General features: G+C 40.8%; 1 protein-coding gene across 1 annotated transcript in view; it reads left to right on the top strand.

The window, feature by feature from the left end:
- Window positions 1-22,952, top strand: part of LOC113241874 (transmembrane 9 superfamily member 2-like) — a 71,399-nt gene that overhangs the window by 42,461 nt on the left and 5,986 nt on the right. Inside the window, exons 11-16 of the mRNA XM_057314808.1 lie at window positions 548-667; window positions 869-926; window positions 9,236-9,395; window positions 12,839-12,987; window positions 14,651-14,762; window positions 17,131-17,302. Coding sequence (XP_057170791.1) covers window positions 548-667; window positions 869-926; window positions 9,236-9,395; window positions 12,839-12,987; window positions 14,651-14,762; window positions 17,131-17,302 — 771 coding nt within the window. The remainder of the gene's footprint in view (window positions 1-547; window positions 668-868; window positions 927-9,235; window positions 9,396-12,838; window positions 12,988-14,650; window positions 14,763-17,130; window positions 17,303-22,952) is intronic.

The raw sequence follows: 22,952 nt of genomic DNA, 5'->3' as shown, positions 1-22,952 counted from the left end.
AAAAAAAAAGAAAGAAAAAGAAAGAAAGAACAAAAGAAAGAAAGAAGGAAAGAAAGAAAAAAGGCTTATTAGGTGTCTCACGTATCAGTGATAATTTCAAAATTCAGCTTTTAAGGTTGTATTTTCCTGAGACCAAGTCTCACTTTGATTTTTCTTTTTATTCCTCCCCTTGAATAAAAGGAAGCAGAAGGGAATTTTTGTGGGGAAAAATGATTTGCTGTTTAGGGAGTGATCCTGGAGTAGGGGTGGGGGAGTTCGTTTGTTTAATCTTGATTTAAACAGTGAGATTAAAGACTAGACCCCACTTGGAAACTGACTTCATTTGCCCGGTATTGAAAATCACACCTTTTTGTTAAGAAAAAATTGTCATTAGCTAAGTGAATAACAGTCATTCACAGTGTCACTTGAGTCCTCACACCACAGAATTTCCCCGTGTGCTGTTACACGTAATGTGTCTTAATAAGCGGGTCTTTAATTTATTATAAAGTCTTGTGTGCTGCTGAGGCTTTATTGTCACTGCTTTGATATTTCTGTTTTGTACCTTTAGTTCTAGCTTGCTTTGGTTTTCTTTCCCCCGCCAATCGGGGGGCCTTAATGACCTGTGCCGTCGTGTTATGGGTCCTCCTGGGAACCCCTGCTGGATATGTGTCTGCTAGAATGTATAAGAGTAAGTATTGCAACTGTTATCATTCCAGTTAGTTGGTGTATTAAACGTAGAAATTAAAAGGCCGTAAAAGAAAACATTTAAAAATTGCATGGGGCATTTTTGCCGGCCTATCAACATGTAATTGGGCCCTGGGTATAAAGTACTTGTAAAGTGGACTAAATGAGTTGCCACCGTAACTATTTCTGTCTTTTCCTTCCTCAGCACTTAAAGGTGTTAACTGGAAGTCAAATTTTTTGCTGACAGCACTATTATGTCCTAGGTTAGTATTGCTCGTTCTCTTTTCTCTACACAATTATACTCTTGCTTAGACTTCATCTTGGAAAAAATCACTGTGCGCGATAATGAGGAGGAGAAAGGAGATGAGTGACCACTGTGTTTTCTGTAGCGCCAGCATTCTCTCTCTGCGGTATCTGCATTGCTTTCATCTTTTTGTACATCGTAACCTCTAGCACAAAGAGATGGCCGTGGAGCCACTGTATTCGATTTTGATCTTTGGTTCGGAAGCAGATTTCATAAATGCGCATCTCGGTTATATAGCTTGCATTATAGATCATGTTAGAATGGCAATTTCCGTACTACCTTGTGTTTTTCCCCTAGTCACTGGCTTCCGTGATCCTTTCTTCCTGTCTCCCCTAGTTCCTGGGGTATCATTAGTGACTGCAGTTCCCATGTAGAGTCATTGTCCCAGTGGGAGTGGACAGGGCTGCACAGTGGTGGGATTGGTGGCCAAGCCAGGGAGCAAGTGTTCGAGGTCACATCGGAAGTCAGTGACAGAGCCCAGGCTATACATAAGCGAATGTCCCCCCTACATCCCGTCCAGGGCTCTTCCCATTGAGCCTCGCTGATGAAGTGCTGACTTTGGATTTCTTTTTTTTTTTATTAAGATTTTGTTGGAATTCTTCTTTTTAAATATTTTATTTATTTATTTGAGAGAGAGAGAGATTGAGAGAACGAGTGGGAGGAGGGGTAGAGGGAGAGCCCGATGCAGGACTCGATCCCAGGACCCTGGGATCATGACCTGAGCTGAAGGCAGACATTTCACTGACCGAGCCAGCCGCCTGGGCACCCAGCACTTTGGGTTTCATCTCCTTAGTTAGCCTGGGCTACCATAACAAAATGCCATAGACCGGGATGTGTGTGTGGGGGGGGTGTTTAAACAATAGAAATTTGATTTCTCACTGTTCTGGAGGCAAGGATGTTGGAGATCAGGGCACCAACAAGGTCGGGTCCTGGCGAGAGCTGTCTTCCAGGCTTGCAGATGACTGCCTTCTTACTGTTTCCTCACATGACAGGCAGAGACGGTGAACTCTCGTGTCTCTTCTCATAAAGGCACCGATCTCATCATGAAGGCCCTACTCTCATGACCTCATCTAAGCTGAATCACCTCCCAAAGGCCTCACCTCCAAATACCATTTCATTATGGATTAGGGCTTCAACATATGAATTGTGGGGGAGGACACCATGCAGTCCATAGCACGTTTCATTTCTAATACTCTTTCCTTGATACGTTATGAAGGACGGTTTCGTTTTTTTTTTTTTTTAAGGAAAAAGTAGTGGATTATATCTTAATTGTCATGTGGTACTTTAATTCCTATTTGTTACGAAGTTCTCACGTCCGTGATGCTAGGAGTATGTCACAATGGTGGAAGAGGTCCTATAGTGAAAGTTAAACATGGTAAATTCAGTTATGTTATATTCTGATTAGTGACACAGTGAGAGCCGATGTGGTACTAATGCTCTGTGAACGCATGTCATGCAGTAAATCATACAATGCTGTGATGTGTTCTGTAGACCCATAACCGTTCATCTCCATGTGGCTGGCTTCTCTCAAAAGTCCAGGGGAAAAAAAGATTAGATCATTGAAAGGATTGAACGTTACAAGTTTGCACATCAAATCCAGGAAGCTCAGAATTTTTGACTTATTTAAAATAAGGACAATACAACCCCCCTCCCCTTCCCCACCTTGAATAGAGCCATCTGCTTTTCCTATAACTCTTTTCAAGGGAACTAGAATGGGTGGTCTTTTCTGAGGTGAATGCTTTCTTACATTTCTGTAAGAAAGCGATGTCCTTGACAATACTTCAGATAGTTGTTGCTTCAAGTTCAAGACTCAGATGAATCTAAAACTGAATAAATTTGGCAATGAAGTGCCATTGTGCAAAAGTCATTATACTGGATTGTAATACAAGAGATATTACATGCGGGAGCCAGTCAATAAGCCATTCACTATTCTCTGCATTATTTAGTTACTCATTCAACAGACTTATTGTGGTCTTTTTTGTTTTGTTTTGTTTTTGTTTTTACTATATTTAAGGCATTATGCTAGGCACTATAGAGGAAATAAATACAAATTGCCCCTGAATCCCTGCCTTCGTGGCTCAAGATGAATAATAATGGCCCATTTTTCATCACACAGATGTTCCATCTTATTGCAAAAAGAAGTCACATCATTGAAAGAGAAGATGTAAAAGAATTAGAATATACCGTATCACTAAGCTTGATTAGCCAAATTAAACAATTAATGTCTGAAAAGCATTAGCATTCACGATGCACTATGAGCTGTTTTCATCATGTTTTCTATGGGATTAATTTTGAAGGCTGTTTTACACAGAAAAATTTAAAAATTTGAGTAGAAATCCATAATAACATGGCTCAGGTTTACATGGACTATGAAATGACGCAGTGTCAAGCCACAGTTTTGTAAAAGTAAAAAACAAATTTAAATTTGAAAAGCAAATTTACATAATGGTGGCTGCGTCCTGGGTGGGTTTTTGGGTGGCTGGGGGACAGGAGTGTGAAGGAGACTATTTATATCAGACTTACTTTTCACTCTTTTTTTTAACCTTTTGCATCGTATACCATATGCATGTGTTACCTATTTTTATTTTAGTTTTATTATTATTATTTTTTTAAGTAGGCTCCACGCCCTGAGATCAAGATCTGAGTTGATATCAAGAGTCAGATGCTTAACTGACTGACCCACCCAGGCACCCCACCTATTTTTAAATAATTTCATTATAAACAACAATAACAATGACTCATAATCATATATTGAAGTGGAGAGGTAGTCATAGAAGCTACAAGCACAGGCTTTAGAGTCAGACACACACACACACACACACGCACGCACGCACGCACGCGCGCTCCCATACACACATACCCTACGCTCTACACACACATAGCAGTTCATTTCCCAGTTCTGCCGCTTCCTAGTTACCAGGCCTTGAGCGCATTGTGAATAATGCTGCAATGAACATAGGGGTTCAGGCATCTCTTTGAGAGCTTTGCCTTCGGTTGTGTTAAATAGTTATTTTCTACTGCACCATTTTTATTCCCTTGTCATTTCTTCTACTATTTTTTTTTCAGTTATTTTCTTAGTGGTTACCCTACCGATTACAGTTAATGTGTCCATTTATACCAATCCAGTTTGGATTAATTCCAATTTAATTTCAATATTATACAAAAACTTTGCTCCTCTATAGCTCCTTTCCCTCCTTCCTTCTTTGTGCTGTTATCGCCATTACAGATTATGTCTTAATACTTCGCATGCTCGTCAACACAGATTTATAATGATCGCATTATGCAGTTGTCTTTTAAATTAGGCAAAGAAGAGCCTCAGCTCATATTTACTGATCATGGAATGTTGGGCAAGTGGTTTTTACCTTTCTGATCTTGGCTTTCCTCATCTGTAGCATGCAAATCATGGTATGTCTACCTCATGGTTGCTGTGAGGATTAAATGGGATAATGTGTATAATGGATTTGAAAGAGTGCCTAGCATATACTGAGTGCTCAGTAAATGGTCGCTGTGGTTATTAGCTACTCTTGACTTCTGCTGTCATGCCTTTGCTCATGCTGTTCCATCTTTTTGTAATCACTCCTTTCCAATTCTCCAATGCCAAATTTCTAGTCTTTTTTATGTCCCAGCTCAAATGCCACCACTTCCATGTTCTGGAATTATACAGTGTCTGTTATCATTATTATAACACTTGTCACAGTGTTCCTTAGATTGGAGTTATTTGCAATACTTCTTGTGCATTCTAAAACTCACGAGGGTGAGTACTACGTTGTATTCATTTCTGTATCTTTCTCAGCGTGTAGCCAAGTGCCTTATAGGGAGTATAAGTGCCTTATATGGAGTAAGCACTCAGTAAATATCTACTATATGAATGAATCAAGTGAATAATTTAAAAATGCAAAACAGATTTGGTTTCCTAGTTCTGTTAGTAGAACTGAATGCAATTTTAACGCAATAAACTAGACATGATACAAAGGAGATGTTTCCCTCAAGTGATTAAAGGGCTCTCTTAGGTAGATGGGAGAGAGAATCGTAAGGTGCTGGCTTTCTTATTTCTGAGAAAGTAGTAGGTTGAAAGAGAAGTTCAGTGCCTCATAGGATGTCAATGTGCGGGTAGCTCGTATGTTGCCACAAATGGCTCGAAATTTAAAAGGAGAAGCATTTACTAATGAACATAGATGTTCCCTAAAAGAAATTGAAGAAAGTAAGATTATTAAACCATATACTTTTCCTTCATGTACCCCCAAAAGTGGTAGGTAGGAAAAGGAAGAGGTAGCCTAGTTTGATAGGCAGGGACCCAAACTTTACAATTAGAAAGAAGCAAGTCTGAATTCCAGCACCTTCCTGATTGTCCATTTCCTTGCCTATAGTGCCTGTGTCACAGAGTCGTTTAGAGAAGTAAATGAACTAATGGATTGTGAAATTGTTTTGTGAGCTATATTTTTGGTCACTCTTTTCTGCCGTGTTCCTACTGCTCTGTGTTTATCATCTGCTACAGTATTTCCCATGTTGTATTGTAATTTATTTGTTTATCTCTGTCCCCCAGTAGACTGAGCTTTTCAGAGCCAGGGTTTTTATTTATCTTTGAATGCCAGGGTCTAACACAGAAGTACTCAATAAATGTTTGATGAATGTGTGAATAAATGCTTCAGGTAGGAGATGAACTCGGATGACCTCTTAAGTTTCCTTTTAGTTTTGCTGTTTAAGATTCCATGAAAAGGTCTAGAAATAATTAGAGATCAACAAAGGAAGAACTATTTAGAATATAAAAACTTGAAACTGAAGGGCAGTGACAGAATTGTTAAACACATATTAACATTCTAGAGTGTACTTGCAAAAGGGAAATTGTTGAGACGGGTTAATTGAGTTTATGTATAAGAAGGGAGGTTATGATTTGTCAAGTGAGAAGTAATTTTTCTGGCCATGGAATGATAACAGCTGAAATGAATCTCTCAAAAGCTAGGAAATTTGGCAGAGGAATATTGTGGCTGAACAAATTCATTAGAGCAGAAAAGTATTAAGAAACATTTGAAGAAGTGTGGTTAAATCATAGGAAACCAGACTCCCTTATTATGATGCCAGAAACTAATGAGACCGGAGGTGGAGGTTCACTGTTGTTGCATTTGTTGTTGCTTGAAAGGGCTTCAAACCACATCTCTGGCAGAAGCACGCGTGAGCCTTTAAAAAGCACAATAGAGGTACCTACCGACATAGGTTTAGTCGGCAGCAGAGATTGTACACACAGCGGGGAGGGTGAAGCAGAAATAGTAACATGAAGAAATGGCTGAAGTTGGTTTATAATGAGAGATAAGGAACATTAAAAAAAATGGTCCTGAATAAGAAATTGGAGAAAGACGGCAAATAGGAGGGCAGCATTATATCCTAGAATTAGAATGGACCTTGAGAGAACTTCCAACTAAAGAATTAACCAGAAATTCCTTAAACAGGAGACCTCAGAGCCTTGGCTGGTGCATCACGACATGGCTGATGCCATATTCCCTCTCTCGTCTTTGACACAATGGCTGGGGGAAGAGAAGATAGACCTGATTGGTGGGGTGGGTTCCCACCATGGAGGCCATAGGATAGCACAGTGGAATGGAAACAGCTTGCTGGTAAAGAAACACACACACCTGAATTAGAATCCCAGCTCTGCCTCTTATCAGCTGTCTGACCTTGAGCAAATTACTTAATATTCCTAAAAGACGTGAATAACTCTGTCTATTCAAGTGACTCCTATTTCTCTTGTGCCTGGGTTGTTCATCTAATTTTTCTTTCTTTCTTTTTGACCTGTTCGTTTTTTTCCCTCCAGTTTTATTGAGAACTGATTGACATCCATCCCTGTGTAAGTCGAAGGTGTACAGCATGATAGTTCAATTTACATATACTGTGCAATGATGACCACAGTCGGTTCAGCTCATGTCCGTCATCTCATATAGCTACAATAAAAGGCAAATAAAGAAGAAAAAAGGGGAAAAAATCTCTCCTTATGATGAGAATTCTTAGGATTTAAACTCTTAACTTCTCTGTCTATCACATAGCAGTGTTAGCGGAAGCCATCATGTTGTACATTACATCCCTCGTACGTACTTACCTTATCACTGGAAGTTTGTACCTTTTGACCATGTTCCTCCCCCTACCCTGGCCCCAGTTAACCACAAGTCTGATTTCTTTTTCTATGAGTTTGGTTTGCTTTTTTTTTTTTTTAAGATTTATTTATTTATTTATTTATTTGAGAGAGAGGGAGAGAGAGAGAGACAGACAGACAGACAGACAAAGAGAGCAAACAGGGTATGGGCAGAGGGAGAAGAAGAGAATCCCAAGCAGACTCCTCACTGAGCACAGAGCCCAACACAGGGCTTGATCTTATGACCCTGAGATCATGACCCGAGCCGAAACCAAGAGTCAGATGCTAAACCAGCTGAGCCACCCAGGTGCCCCGAGTTTGGTTTGCTTCTGTTTTTGTTTTATATTCCATGTGTAAGTGAGATTATATGGTATTTGTCTTTCTCTGACTTATTTCAGTTAGCAAAATGTCTTCAGAGTCCATCCATGTTGTCACAAATGGTAGGATTTCCTCCATTTTTAGGCTGAATAATATTTCAGCGTATATATACACCATAACTTCTTTATCCACTCATGTTTCAATGGGCACTTAGGGTGTTTTCATTTCTTCTCCTCCCCCTCCTCCTCCTCCTCCTCCTCCTCCTCGTCCTCTTCCTCCTAACGCTGCTTTCTAAGACATATCATTAGCTCTATGTTCTAGCCCTTTTACTGTGGTTTTCATTCCCCTTGTCGTATTTCTAATTCCAAAGAGCTCTTTTATTTCTCACCAGTCCTTAAAGTGTCATCTTGCTTCATGGCTGCAGTGGCTCTTGTAATCTCTTCGCGGATGTCAATCATAGGTTTTCCTTTCTAAAGTTTTCTTCTGAGCTACAGGGGCCTTCTCTAAGAGGCTAGACCCTCCAGTCTTCTGCCAGGATTGGGAAGCAAAGGTCTTAGGCTCTGCGGTGCAGGGGAGGGAATCTGCAAGTCTATGAGTGTCTTAGGCTGCCTTTCAACCAGTCCTAGTTCTAGCCACTCCTTCCCTCCCACTTATAGGGGTACCTGGCGCCACACATCTGTGAACCTTTTCTGGAGTTCTGTGCTATAACCTGAGTTGTCTTTCAGCTTTTCCTGCAGATGACTTGGGATACAGGTTTCCCGGTTGTACTAACCCAGCTACTACTTGTCCATCTGCTGTCTGCTTTCCAAAATTTGTTGCTAATGTCTTCTCTCCTGTATCCCCCATCCTTGTGTCTTTGTGCCCTTTTAAAGTTCCTTTACTAGCATTGTATCGGAGTTTTGAGAAGGGGGCAGAACTAAATGTATGATTTCAATCTGCCGGAAGTCTCTCAGTGCTTCATGTCTTTTATATACGTCATTTACATTTTAACCACCATCACCTTATGCACATGCTTACCACTTTGTATCTGGTCTCCTTGTCTCTAGTTTCTCTTCCCTTAGGTGTGTCCTTGGCCGTGCGGCAGACTCGTCTGCCCGGAAGGCTGCTCTATGTACCCCAGCGCTTTGAACGTAGAACGCCTTCAGCTGCCTCCTGATGCTACCGGGAGCAAGTCTACGTTCCTTACCCCGGCGTTCAAGGCCTTCCACAACCTAGCCTCTGCCCACCTCTTCACCCTCATCTTTTAGGCTTTCAGAAACACTCACATCCCTACCCATACCCATACTCACCTGTAGCTTAGACCAAGCTTGTCTGGAACAAATAAGGGCACAATAGCTGGGCTTGCCTGGTGATTTATCCAGTAGGTTCAGCAGCCGACCCGTTGATTTTGAGTGGCTGATTTAAAGCTCTTGTTTGAAGCGAGCACTTGGTTGACTTGAGGCTCCCAGCCCCTTTCAGTCTGGGATTCTAAAATCTGTTTGTAGTATATGCATTGTTCATAATTGTGTTCGCTGTATTGCACATTGAGTTTTTCCATGGTATGTTACTCCACACCTTACTTTTTTTCTGCTAGATTCTGGAGATGCAAAGATGAGGAGGATGTGGAAATGATGTCTTATAATGAACTGCTGCCTTATTATATGGTATGGGGTGTAAGCCCCAGCTCAATGGCTGGGTTTCCACAGGGAGACTTAATATTCTTCTAGGGTTTAGCCTTGTCATTTATCATACCCTTCCCACCAAAAGGATGTTCTGACATTCACATCAAGTATGATTATAACATTTTCCTGAAAGCGTATTATTTACTGATGACTTTTTTTTCTCCCTAGTGTCGTCTTTGTCGACTTCTTCTTTATAAACCTGATTCTTTGGGTGGAAGGGTCATCAGCTGCCATCTCCTTCGGTACCCTGATAGGTATCCTCGCGATGTGGTTTGGAATTTCAGTACCATTAACATTTTTGGGTGCATACTTGGGAAGCAAGAAAAAGGTAAATTTGTAAAATTCTGCTTTTGGCCATTGACTGATGTCTAAAATAATACCTCAACATGTATATTATTATACATGGAATGTGAAATGTACCATTGGTGAAAACTACAAAGAATAATCATTTTGGAATAAAAGATTTAAAATTTTTTTTAAATGAAACACAGTAACACTTCAAAAGACACTATTTAATGTATTTCCCACTTTATAGGTTGTTTATAGTTCTGTCTGTCTCTGTTGGGTGAAATTAAAGGGACATATTGTCGGAAGGCTGACTTTAACAAAGTCAGAAAAGTCATAAGATTATACAGTGGGGGAAGAAAGAAAAGATAGAGTCTGAAAAATATAGCTGTTCAGTTTATAGATCTGAAGTTAGTTTATTCCATGCATAGGGTAAAGGGGCAGGATATCAAAAAGACTAAACGAGGCCACACTGCAAAAGGATTGTGTAAAGATACAGTGTGAGTTTGCAGGAGAGAAATTAGATTAGACAAAACAGGAGTTAAGGGTTCCACACAGAGCAGAAAACAGAAAAATGTCTGAGAAGTACTGACACATTTTAAAAGAAATTCTTTTTCCCAAAATTTTATTTAAATTCTAGTTAGTTAACATGTAGTTTAATATTGGTTTCACGAGTAGAATTTACTGATTCATCACTTACATACAACACCCAGTGCTCATCACAAGTGCCTCCTTAATCCCCTGCCCCCATCTAGCCTATCCCCACCCAACTCCCTCCATCAACCCTCAGTTTGTTCTCTATCGTTGAGTCTCACGGTTTGCTTCCCTCTCTCTTTGTTCCCTTCCCCCATGTTCATCTGTTTTGTTTCTTAAATTCCACATATGAGTGAGATCATATGGTATTTGTCTTTCTCTGACTGACTTATTTTGCTTAGCATAATACCTTCTAGTTCCATCCACGTGGTTGCACATGTCAAGATTTCATTCTTTTTGATGGCTGAGCAATATTCTGTTATGTGTGTGTGTGTGTGTATACCACATCTATATATATGTGTATATATACATACCACGTCTATAACTACTACTATCTATCTATCTATCTATCTATCTATATACACACATATACGACATCCTCTTTATCCATTCATCTGTTGATGGACATCTGGGCTCTTTCCATATTTTGGCTATTGTGGACGTTGCTGCTATGAACATTGTGGTGCATGTACCCCTTTGAATCTGTATTTTTATATCCTTTCGGTAAATATCTAGTAGTGCAGTTGCTGGGTCGTAGGGTAGTTCCATTTTTAACTTTTCAGGGAACCTCCATACTGTTTTCCAGAGTGACTGCACCAGTTTGCATTCCCACCAACAGTGCAAGAAGGTTCCCCTCTCTCCGCATCCCCGCCAACATCTGCTGTTTCCTGTGTTGTTAATTTTAGCCATCCTGACCAGCGTGAGGTGGTATCTCATTGTGGTTTTGATTTGTGTTTCCCTGATGATGAGTGATGTTGAGCGTCTTTTCACATGTCTGTTGGCCATTGGGATGTCTTTTTTGGAAAAATGTCTGTTCGTGTCTTCTGCCCATTTCTTAATTGGATCATTTGTTTTTTGGGTGTTGAGTTTGACGAACTGTATAGATTTTGGATACTAGCCCTTTATTAGCCATGTCGTTTGCAAATGTCTTCTGCCATTCTGCAGGCTGCCTTTTAGTTTTGTGGCTTCCCTTGCCGTGCAGAAGCTTTTTATCTTGATGAAGTCTCAATAGTTTATTTTTGCTTTTGTTTCCCTTGCCTCCAGCAACATATCTAGTAAGAAGTTGCTATGACTGAGCGAAGAGGTCGTTGCCTGTGTTCTCCTCTAGGATTTGATGGTTTCCTGTCTCACATTTAGGTCTTTCACTCATTTTGAATTTATTTTTGTGTATGGTGTTAGAAAGCGGTCCAGGTTCATTCTTCTGCATGTGGTTGTCCAGTCTTCCCAACACCATTTGTTGAAGAGACTGTCTTTTTTTCCATTGGACATTCTTTCCTGCCTTGTTGAGGATTAGTTGACCATAGAGTTGAGGGGCCATTTCTGGGTTCTCTACTCTGTTCCACTGATCTATGTGTCTGCTTTTGTGCCAGTACCACACTGTCTTGATGACTACAGCTTTGTAATAGAGCTTGAAGTCTGGAATCATGATACCTCCAGCTTTGCTTTGCTTTTTCAGAATTGCTTTGGCTATTCGGGGTCTTTTGTGGTTCCATACAAATTTTAGGATTGTTTGTTCTAGCTCTGTGAAAAATGTGGTGGCATTTTGATAGGGATTGCATTTTTGATTAGTGATTGCATTTGATAGTGTAGATTGCTTTGGGTAGTATAGACATTTTAACAATATTCTTCCAATCCACGAGCATGGAACGTTTTTCCATTTGTGTCCTCTTCAATTTCTTTCATAAGTGATCTATAGTTTTCAGAGTAGAGATCTTTTACCTCTTTGGTTAAGTTTATTCCTAGGTATCTCATTGTTTTTGGTGCAATTATAAAAGGAATGGATTCCTGATCTCTTTTTTGCTGCTTCGTTATGGGTGTATAGAAATGCAACTGATTTCTGTATATTGATTTTATATCCTGCAACTTTGCTGAATTCATGTATTCTATAAATTTTTTGGTGGAGTCTTTCAGGTTTTCTATACATTCTGAGAGGACTTTTTGTCATTGATTACTTCATATTGGAATAATCACCACTAAATCTTATCTAATCTCTCCCTTGAAACTGATAGGAATGGATAAACATCCTTATTATCTAGCTGTGTGCTCTCTAGTATGGTGGTCACCAGCCACACGTGACTTTTGAGTGCTTGAAATGTGGCCGGTTCCAAACTGGTAAGTGTTGTAAGGAAGTGTAAAATACACAGTGAATTTCAAACGTAACAACAACAACAAAATATAAAACATCTATTTAGTACTTTTTATATTGATGAAAAATTTAACATAATATTTGGACATGTTAGATCGAATGAAATGTGTTTATAAATTGATTCTGCCTATTTCTTTAAAAAATTTTTTTTAATTTATTTTTTTGATAGAGTGAGAGAGAGCACGAGATGGGGGGGGACAAAGGGAGAGGGAGAGAGAAGTAGGCTCTCCACTGAGCAGGGAGCCCGATGCGGGGCTTGATCCCAGCACTCTGGGATCATAACCTGAGCCAAAGGCAGACGCTTAAGTGACTGAGCCACCCAGGTGTCCTGATGTTGTGTATTTCTTTTCACTTTTTAAAATGCAGCTTCTAAAAGGTTTAAAATTGCCTATATGGCTTGCATAATATTTCTATCCCACAGTGTTGGTCTAGCCTCTGCCCACCTGACTGCTCTTGGAAGTGTTCCATGTCCCCTTCCGATTCAGGCTTCTGTGTTATGAGTCAGGATACTGTGTTGTGATTATATGTATATAAATTCACCTCAATTTCATGTCATTCTGACTTTCACTTGATTTCTTTTCGAGCAGTTTAGGTGTCCAGTTCACACAAACCAGATTCCCCGTCATATTCCTCAGCAGAGTTTCTTTACCAAACCACTTTTTGGCATCATAATCGGTGGCGTTTTACCTTTTGGCTGTATTTTTATTCAACTCTTTTTCATTCTGAATAGTATTTGGTGAGTATTGTATCTTCACAATTTCAAAAAAATCTTAATTGTTGATCAATTAATTTTCCTATATTTCAAGGAGGTTAAATTCTGGTATGGAAAACTTCATTCCCCCCCCTCTACCCCCTGCCCCTCTGAGCGCTTTTTAAATCCAGGAAACGGCGATCTGACGCGGGGGGGAGGGGGCGGAATTTCCTAGGGAACTGAGACTTAATTCACAAGTTTTTAAAGACATTTTTGATGGAAATATCTATGCGGGTTTCCTTTTTAAAAAGTAATAACCTCTTTTTAAGCCTTTCCAGATGACTTAGAAAGTTGGCTCACACTGTACTTCTCTGAGCCTTTGCAGGGGGTGGGGCAGGGGTGTCCCTTGGAAGGAGGCGCCTAAAGATGGGAAGAGGCGGCCCTGATGTGTATGTCTTTTCCGTACTGACCTTCCACGCAAGATTTCAGAGTTCCTCTGCTAAAAATACTTTGAAGACCACTGACTCTGGGTCTTCCTCTGTACTGAGCTGTAAGTAATATTTTTCTGCTTTCCCGTCTGTCCTCTGTTAGCTCTGATGTCAGGATGCCTGCTCCTTGCAGCGTTCCTCTTTCTATTTGCTACTTTGAATCTGTCGTGATGTAAGAATTCTGCTATGTAAAGGAAGAACCCCTGCTCTCTGATGCAAGGGTGACAGCTTCAGCCTTCAAGTCCTCAAAAGTTAGGCTTCATCATGCACATTAATTGCTCACCTTTTAAACAGGATTGCGCCAAATTTGTTTAAGAGATAAGCAATAAAATCCGTTACCTTGTCAGCAACTAAATATTTAACCTGCTGCAAAATAGATTATGGGAACTGCATTTTCCAGATGTTTTTGATGGGAAAAGATTTTGAAGTGAAAACTAGAAGAGTCGTCAGACAAGTTTTATATCAGTGAAACAGAGTGTGCTTGTGGGATGCAATTTTGTATATGTTCATTATCCATAGAGATGATTCTCCCCAAGCCCCACCCCTCGCCCCCGTGCCCCGGTATGCATTCCGCAGGAGATGTTAAAATGGGGTATCGATCGGTTCCTCGGTTTCTTTTCTTCAGGAGGCTTTTAAAATTGCTCATCCCAATTTAGTCAGCTCGGCTCTGTAATAATGAAAGGAATGACTTCGTTCCTCCCAAGTCTGGCAGAAATGCAATGCACACACAGAGCTTTAAGGAGATGCATGTCTGAAAGTATTTTGATAGAATTATGTGTGCGGTGCTATCAAGACCTATTGCGGGAGGCTCCTTGTCGATAGAGCTTCAAAGGCAAAGAGGTATTTGATTCTGTGGCTTTCTGTTATATAACGTAGTTGCTGGTATTTATGGCACTTACAACCTTCCGTCACTAAAAAGAAAGCATGGTTTAAAATGTGCAGAAAGAAAATGACAGAGATACTGACGGGTCTCAAGTGAATACTGAATGACGTGAGCAGAGAATTATGGGTAAGTAGCCACACGGATTCGTCCTGGACAAGATCGCGCGGAACTCAGAAGCCACACAGGTCAGGGAATATGTTTTGGATACTGGATGGAGAGATAAAGATTTGCAATGAATTGCTAAGGGTTGAGAAGTGTGGCCATCTCTTGCATGGATTTGGATTGGGCTTTCTGTGTACTGTGAAGTTAATTTTAAAGCTGTCATTTTTATTTTCAGGTCTCATCAGATGTACTTCATGTTTGGCTTCCTTTTCTTGGTCTTTATCATTCTCCTGATCACCTGTTCAGAAGCTACAGTTTTGCTGTGTTATTTCCATTTGTGCGCTGAGGTAAAGACCTAAGAAATGAATGTATCTTCTGCTTCCAAAACTTGTGTCATTGGAATTAGAAGCCTGTGTTGAGAAAGGAATTGAAACAACTGTTAACTACATGGTTTCCTGATGACCCATTTTGATTTTGGTGGAGCTATCAAGTTAATGTGACTTTGATGGAAAATTTAAACAGAAAGCAATTTTTCTCTGGCTAGTTACTATAATTGCTGCATACTATTCAGTTAACATAGAAAAATATAGGGAACTGATTTGATATTTAGACATATAAAAGATCTGCTTCAATGGTGGTTTTTTTTTTAACAATTAAAATTTTTGCTGCTTAGGCCAGCATTGTATTTTATGGGTTTGAGATTGCTGCTAAAGGCCCTTTCTCTTATTTTCATTTCATTGCGTTTTGGTTACCATGGACATAAATAGTTCTGTTTACCCCACTCCACCCCCATTTTTTTTTCTGATGTCATCCTGGATAATTAAGGTGGTAGTGAACATTATTTTCGTAAATAACCTACATCCTTCTTGTTTTGGTAGTTAAGTATGACTGTCTAAAGGTGACAATAGAGAGTTTAGGGAATGATTATCATATACGTGATGTCTGAGAGCATTTTCATAGGCATATAATGTGTATATTTCTATTTCTTAGATGGGGCGCCTGGGTGGCTCGTCAGTTAAGTGTCCAACTCTTGATCTCAGCTCAGGTCTTGACCTCAGGGTCATGAGTTCAAGCCCCGCATTGGGCTCCACACTGGGTGTGGAGCCTACTTAAGAAAAAAAAAAAGAAATGTTTTCGAGACTCCCAAGACCACCCACGCGTTTGGCAGTTAACTGGAAGGACTCATGGGACTCCGCATATAGACGTATGCATGGCTAGGGCCTGTTACCGCCAAAGGATACACAACAGGATCAGCCAGGGGTAAAGACAGAGGTGGAGCCTGGAGATATCCATGTACAGTCTTCCTGTGCTTTCTCTTTTCCACGGGAGGATATATCAACTGTGCTCCTTTCTCCAGCAGTAAAAAAAGATAGTAATAGATGTGCAATGTTTGTGCTCAGGGAAGCCCATTAGAGACTCCGCATTCAAGGTTTTCATTAGGAGCTAGCCGCATAGGCACGCTCTGCCTAGCAACTACAAAAATTCCAGACTCCCAAAAGGAAAGCAAGTGCTCATCATAAATCATGTTGTTTGTACAGTCTAGGTATAGCAAACCAGTCTTATCAGTCAGGGATGATTAAATGCCAAATTCCCAGATGTAAGCCAAGGGCCAGCCTTGCAAGCAGGCCCTTCTAAAGATAGTAACTTCAGACCTGCTATGTTAACTCTTTTCTGCGCTGTAGGTCCCCTTGACCCTTGACCACAGTGCCTTTACAGGAAAATTTTTTTCTTTTTTTTTAAATTAAAAAATTTATTTATTTGAGAGAGAGAGAGAGATAGAGCATGAGCAGGGGGAAGAGGGAGAAGCAGACTCCCCACTGAGCCCGATGCAGGGTTTGATCCCAGGACCTTGGGATCCTGACCTGAGCTGAAGGCAGACGCTTAACCAACTGAGCCACCCAAGTGCCCTGTCCTTTTAATTTTTTTTAAGTAGGCTCCACACCCAATGTGGGGCTTGAACTCAACCTGGAGATCAAGAGTCGCATGCTTTACCCATTGAGCCAGCCAGGTGCCCCTACAGTAAAATTAGCATCAGGAGGAGCCCGTAGAATACGCAGAACCTGCATATTGACCTCGGTCTGGCCTCCGTGGGTCCCGAATTCAGCTGGGTAAAACAAATCGCATCCGCCATAAAGCTCTAGCTGAAGTTTCTATACTAACCTTTTCCTACGTAGCCTGAGGCAGCTCTAGCCAGTAAATTGAAGCTGACCGGAAAGCCTTCCAAGGCCGAGGCAGCCTCCTGATAGAAAGGACGCGTGCATTACAAGTGCAGACCCTGAGGGCACATGTGGTCTCCCTGGAAACAAAAGACTTTATACGTGTTAAGGCACCCGAAGCAGACGCACATTAGTGAGACAGTGTATACCACACTGAATTTCTTTCTTTTCTAAAGATTTTTAAAAATCAATTAATTTATTTGATAGAGAATGCGTAAGCAGGGGGAGTAGAGGCAGAGGGAGGAGCAGGCTCCCCGCTGAGTAAGGAGTCCGATGCAGGACTCGATCCCAGGACCCCGGGATCCTGACCTGAGCCAAAGGCAGATGCTTAACCCACTGAGCCACCGAGGTGCCCCCCACATTGAATTTCTTATAAAAACTTCCCCTTTTATTTCTTTTACTACATAATCTAACGGAGCCTATTTTATGACAATAGTTGCTGACCCATTTATAGTTAGATTTCACCTAAAAAGTTGTTTTTTTCTGTTTCTTTTTTCAGGACTATCATTGGTGGTGGAGAGCCTTTTTTACCAGCGGGTTTACAGCTGTCTACCTTTTCATATATGCAGTTCATTACTTCTTTACCAAACTTCAAATCACGGGCATTGCAAGCGGCATTTTATACTTTGGGTACACGATGGTCATGGTCTTGATTTTCTTCCTCTTTACAGGTAACCACAGAATTACTTCAAGCATTTCAGACTCTATGAAGAGACTTGGAGATAGCCATAATGTAATAAGCATCGATGAACAATTAATGGAAGGGATAGGGGACAAAGTCATCGTGTTCATTTTTATGCTTTGGGGCTGCAAGACTGCAAAGCCTGGGGAACTGGAGGGACCTTATGTACTTAGCTTCAAGGTTGTCCCTTGTGAATGTTTTTAAACAGTAGGGATGTGTTCCAAAGCACAGAAAGGGTTATGTGTAATCACCTTTGAATAGCCTCCAAGCATAAACATTAACTGGCTTGAATAACTTTTAAATTAGCAAAAATAGATTAAGTAAATGTGTAGTCATATAAGCAATTAGATGCGAGGGACAAGATGTATATTTCTCAGGATTACTCATTTGGGGTTGTTATTTGGGTTCAAGATGCGATGGCAACTCTTGTTTAGATTACTGCTTAAAGCCGGTGGCAAAATGGAGTGCTTTATAAAATGATCCAGTTAGAGAAATAATGAAGTTGGAGAGCTTGGAAGTTGGAGAGCAGGACGAGCAAGGCAGCGTTCCATTCTATCTGCCTCACTTTTTTTTTTTTTAAGATTTTATTTTTAAGTCATCTCCACACCCAACGTGGAGCTCGAACTCACAACCCTGAGATCAAGAGTCCCATGCTCTACCAGCTGAGCCAGCCAGGCGCCCCTCTACCTGCCTCACTTTTAAGTTCTGGTTTTCACTCAAGTTGTATGACTTATGCAGGTCACTTGGACACATTTCAAGGATTGTCTCTGATTTTAACTCTCAGGTTCAACAGATAGGTAAAAAGCAACTGTGGGAATTTGTCCGAAATCAGAGCCTTAAGACAAGTGTGTTACCTGAGAAACCAAGGCATCTTGGTGGTGGCTCTTTGTTTAATATTGTATTACCCATGACATGCCAGTCTCATCTCTTCAGGACACAGAAGACTGTGCAGGATTCCTCTCAGGTCTCAGCCACCAGACGTTCTATTTAAAACTGAAGGCCTGAGAACGTCTCACCATTCTAGTCTAACCAGGCTCCTCATGTGTTTTGCAGTTTCTCTAACTTTGTATTTGATATATGTGTACAGAGAAGCCCACGCAGCGTACACATACAGCTCGACGAGTTATCGCAAAGTGAGCCCACTTTTGTACCTAGCGCCGGCGTCAATGAATGGTACATGATCAGCGCCCTGGAAGCCGCTTCTCTCCACTCACCTTCCCCAAGCCGTTCCCCTGACTCCTAGCCTCATGGAGTAGTTTGGCCCGTTTTTGAATTGCGCATAAATGGAATCCTACAGGATGTACTCTTTTACGTCTGCTTGCTTTTCCTCGGTGTTGTTGGTGAGGTTCCTCCATGTTGCTGTGTGTAGACGTTGTCTACACCCCTCATGTCTTTTGTTTTGGATTTCTCCCCCAGTGACTGACTGGCTTTTATATTTGGGTGATGGACAGCTGGATGTGTCTCACACAGTAATTTCAGGCTTCTGTTTTCTTCAATACCTAGTATTTTGACTCAGGCTGCTGTTTTCTGGGAGTCTTGTATGACAGCAGCTTCTTTCAGAAGGTAGATGGAATGCTGAATGGTCACACGGCTGACAGAAATCTTCTCCCATTGGTTGGCTCCACCACTTGTCGTCTCTTCTGTCACACTCCACTGAATACTGACTCTTTTTTTTTTTAATACTAGGATTGCTTTTTTAAAAAAGATTTTATTTATTTATTTATTTATTTGAGAGAGAGAGAGAACACAAGCAGCAGGGGAGCAGCAGAGGGAGAAGGAGAAGCAGGCTCCCCGCTGAGCAAGGAACCCAATGCAGGGCTCAGTTCTGGGACCCCAGGATCATGACCTGAGCCGCAGGCAGACACTTAACGGACTGAGCCACCCAGGTGCCCCTGAATACTGACTCTTGAAAGTTCCCAGTGATCCCTTGCCAGATCTAGTAGCCTTTCCCTAGCCTTCACCCTTCCTGGCTTCCGCAGCTAACTACTCAACGCCTATTCTGTGAAACTCTCTCAGTGTGATTTGCATCATTCTCCTTTTTCTCCTTGTACCGCTCTGGGCCTTCTTTTGCCTCCCTCTTCCTGTCACCTACCTCCAGCCTTTATACAGGGTTCGGTCTTCAGCATTTCAGTCCCCTCTTTGTGCCCTCTCCCTTTCAGAGCTCGTTTGGTCCCATGGCTTTGCCTACGTCCTCAATGCTGGCAGCTCCTAAGTCTGTATCCCAAGCTGTAAATTCTATGCAGTTAGATTCTGAACATTTGCGTGCCCATTGGCACTGCCAGCTCAACATGCCAACTCCAGTGAGTGTAGTGCTTCATTTCCCCAAGACTCACTCATTTTAATTTCTTTCCATCTTCGATGTATTTATTTATTTTAGAGAGACCAAGCATGGAGGGGAGGGGCAGGGAGGGCAAAGGGAGAAGCAGACTCCCCGCTTAATGCAGAGCCTGATGGGATGGGGGTGGGAATCGGTCCCACAACCCCGAGATCATGACCTGAGCCAAAATCAAGAGTTGAACACTCAACCTACTGAGCCACCCGGGCGTCCTATGAAGTGTGTTTTTGGTATCTATTTTCTAGAACGGTTCTTTAAGAAGCCCTGTCTGCTTATAGACCCTTAAATGGCATCCCTTTACATTTCGTCATTATATATTTTTTTCTGTTGAATTACTTTTATTTTTTCATCATCATTAAATTTTGAGGTTCACAGCAGGAAGCAAGGCTTATTGCTTATGTTCACATTGTTTCACTTTTGAGGAAGACATCCTTAATTAAATCATTAGTCTTGAGAATATGGATGTACACAAGTGTACAGTTATTAATTGCTGATTACTCCTTCTTGCTGTAGACAAATGCTTCTGAGAGGGTTTTTTTTTTAATGGCAACTTGAAAATCAGCAATATCCACTCATGTTACAAATGCCGAGGAGTTTCACACTCATTTAGAATAAATATGCATCCATCCAAAGCTCTTCCTCGTGGTCACCACAATGTCTTTGGTATTTGGATTCATCTGTGTCATCGCAGCAGAAGGATAAGACTTCACAGCTGTCTTCTTTCAATATTGAGTATCGTGACTGTAGGGAAGACTCTCTATATACTAAGTATATTTCCATGTTGCTACAAATCCTTTATTTTTATTTCTTTTTTAAAAAAATTTATTTAAGTAATCTCTATACCTGACATGGGGCTCAAACTTGCGACCCTGAGATCAAGAGTCACACGCCCTTCGGACTGAGCCAGCCAGGTGCCCCAATTATGAATCCTTTATACCAATCATTTGTAAGGCTGCTTAATCTATTGAGCAGATTACTTAACTGTTTCTTGCCTATTGAACTTGCTTTTTCTGTTTTGAATTATTTCCTTAAGACAGTCTGTGAAATGGGATAGCAGGGTCAAAAAGCATGACTATTTTTATGGTTCTTTTTTAAAAAAAGATTTTATTTATTTGACAGAGAGAGAGGCAGCGAGAGAGGGAACACAAGCAGGGGGAGTGGGAGAGGGAGAAGCAGGCTTCCCACTGAGCAGAGAGCCCGATGTGGGGCTCGATCCCAGAATGCTGGGATCATAACCTGAGCCAAAGGCAGATGCTTAACGACTGGGCCACCCAGGCGCCCCTATTTTTATGGTTCTTTATGCTTTTCTGCCATTAGCACAGTGTATTGGTTCCCCCACAACCTTGGCTGGCATTGAGTATTATTTTTGAAAAAACAAACAAAACAAAACCCCAAAAGTCATTTTCTTTTTGTTGACACAGTATGGCTAAAGTAGCATCCCATTGTTTTCTTCCTCTCATTTTTTTTGAGCCAAAGGAAGTGATATGCATTGTGGCTGGTGTTCCTCTACCCAATTTTCAGTTGGTGGCACACTTACAGATGTGTAAACAACATGTTGAAGTAGGATTCAAGGGACAGGGAGAGGGAAGATAAGCCACAGTGTATCAACAATATCATCAAAGGGTACCAGGACGGAAACCTTGTAATGTATAGACCAAGATAAATAAATTTCAGTTAAGTGTGGGTGCCTTGCCCCAAATCCTAACTGGTTTTAAAAAACTAGTTTATCAGCTGGTTAATCTAGATAAAAAAAGCAACTAAGTCTGTGCATTACCGAGTAAGCTATGCTCTTTTCTCCCTTGTTTTCCTCTGATTTCTAATGGATGCTCATTGATGGTTCACTTATGGGTACTTGGTACTGATTGGAGGATAGTTAGTGATTATCTATTTGCATCAAGTTTTGTTTTAGATATCAACAAATGAGTTAAAGTCTTTTTTTTATAATAATATTTTTTTATTATGTTAGTCACCATACAGTACATCCCCGGTTTCTGATGTAAAGTTCGATGATTCATTAGTTGCATATAACACCCAGTGCACCATGCAATACGTGCCCTCCTTACTACCCATCACCAGCCTATCCCATTTTCCACCCATCCCCTCTGAAGCCCTCAGTTTGAAGCATGAGAGACTATGGACTCTGAGTTAAAGTCTTTTTTAAAAATTTTATTTTTAAGTAATCTCTGCACTGAATATGGGGCTCAAACTTACAACCCCACCATCAAGAGTCACAAGCTCTACTGACTGAATCAACCAGGTGCCCCAAATGAGTCAAAGTCTTAAGAAAATGAATTGAAGTAATGTTTTATTTTGATAGGAAGGACATAAAATCACAATAATTAAGATCTAACACCTAGGATTTCTTTTCTAAAAGTCTGAAGTGCTATGTCGTGTTATAATAATGGCATTTATAGCCTAAGGTAAACCTTGGCATTGCTGTTGGGTGGTAAATGAAATCTTTTATGCGATGATGTATATTTTAAGCAAGCAATGAAAAATGTTTGCATTTAACCAAGGTCTATTATTCAGCCACAGTCTATTATTCTAGACCAGTGTTTCTCAACCAGGGGTGAATTTGCTCCCTAGGGAATATTTAGCAATATGTGGAGACATTTTTAATTGTCATGACCGGAAGGGTGCTAGAAATATCTAGTGGGTAGAGGCCAGGAATTCTGCTAACCATCTTACTATGTGCAGAACAGCCTTCTACAGCAAAGAATTACCTGGCCCAAAACGTCAGTCGTGCCACCGTTAAGAAAGTCTGGTCTGGAGTGAACTATTTTTGAACCTCACTTTTACGTAGGAGTTAATGCTATTTTCCAAATACAGTTTTGATTGTCTCAAGAATCAAGATGATGTTTAGAATCTGAGACTGAATCACCAATCATTGTGCAGTGATTGAAGCCAGTTTGGTACCAGCAGCTTTTAAGACCCAGAAGAAGTATTATCCCAGTGCAGAGTGCTTTTCTGGTAGCTTTCTCACTAAGTGTCTGTGCTTTGAATATATTTTTATTCATTAAAAATCCTAACGAAGCTCAATATGTTTTGAGAATGTCTACTGTATAATATTTTACCACTAAATTAAAGTGAAGAATCCATGTTCTCACAAAGTGTAAGATGAAATACACTGAAGTAAAAGTCCAATTACCTCAACACGCAAATGTTAGCTGTAGTGGGCCTTTCGTGTTTTACTATGCCGACTTGTCTCTGCCTTATTAAAAACATCAGTTCTGGGGCACCTGGGTGGCTCGGTCGGTTAAGCGTCTGCCTTCGGCTCAGGTCATGATCCCAGGGTCCTGGGATC

This window comes from Ursus arctos, chromosome X (assembly GCF_023065955.2).
Source record: "Ursus arctos isolate Adak ecotype North America chromosome X, UrsArc2.0, whole genome shotgun sequence".
Lineage (NCBI taxonomy): Eukaryota > Metazoa > Chordata > Mammalia > Carnivora > Ursidae > Ursus > Ursus arctos.
Note: the sequence above shows the minus strand (reverse complement) of the source record. Positions and strands in the feature narration are given on the sequence as shown.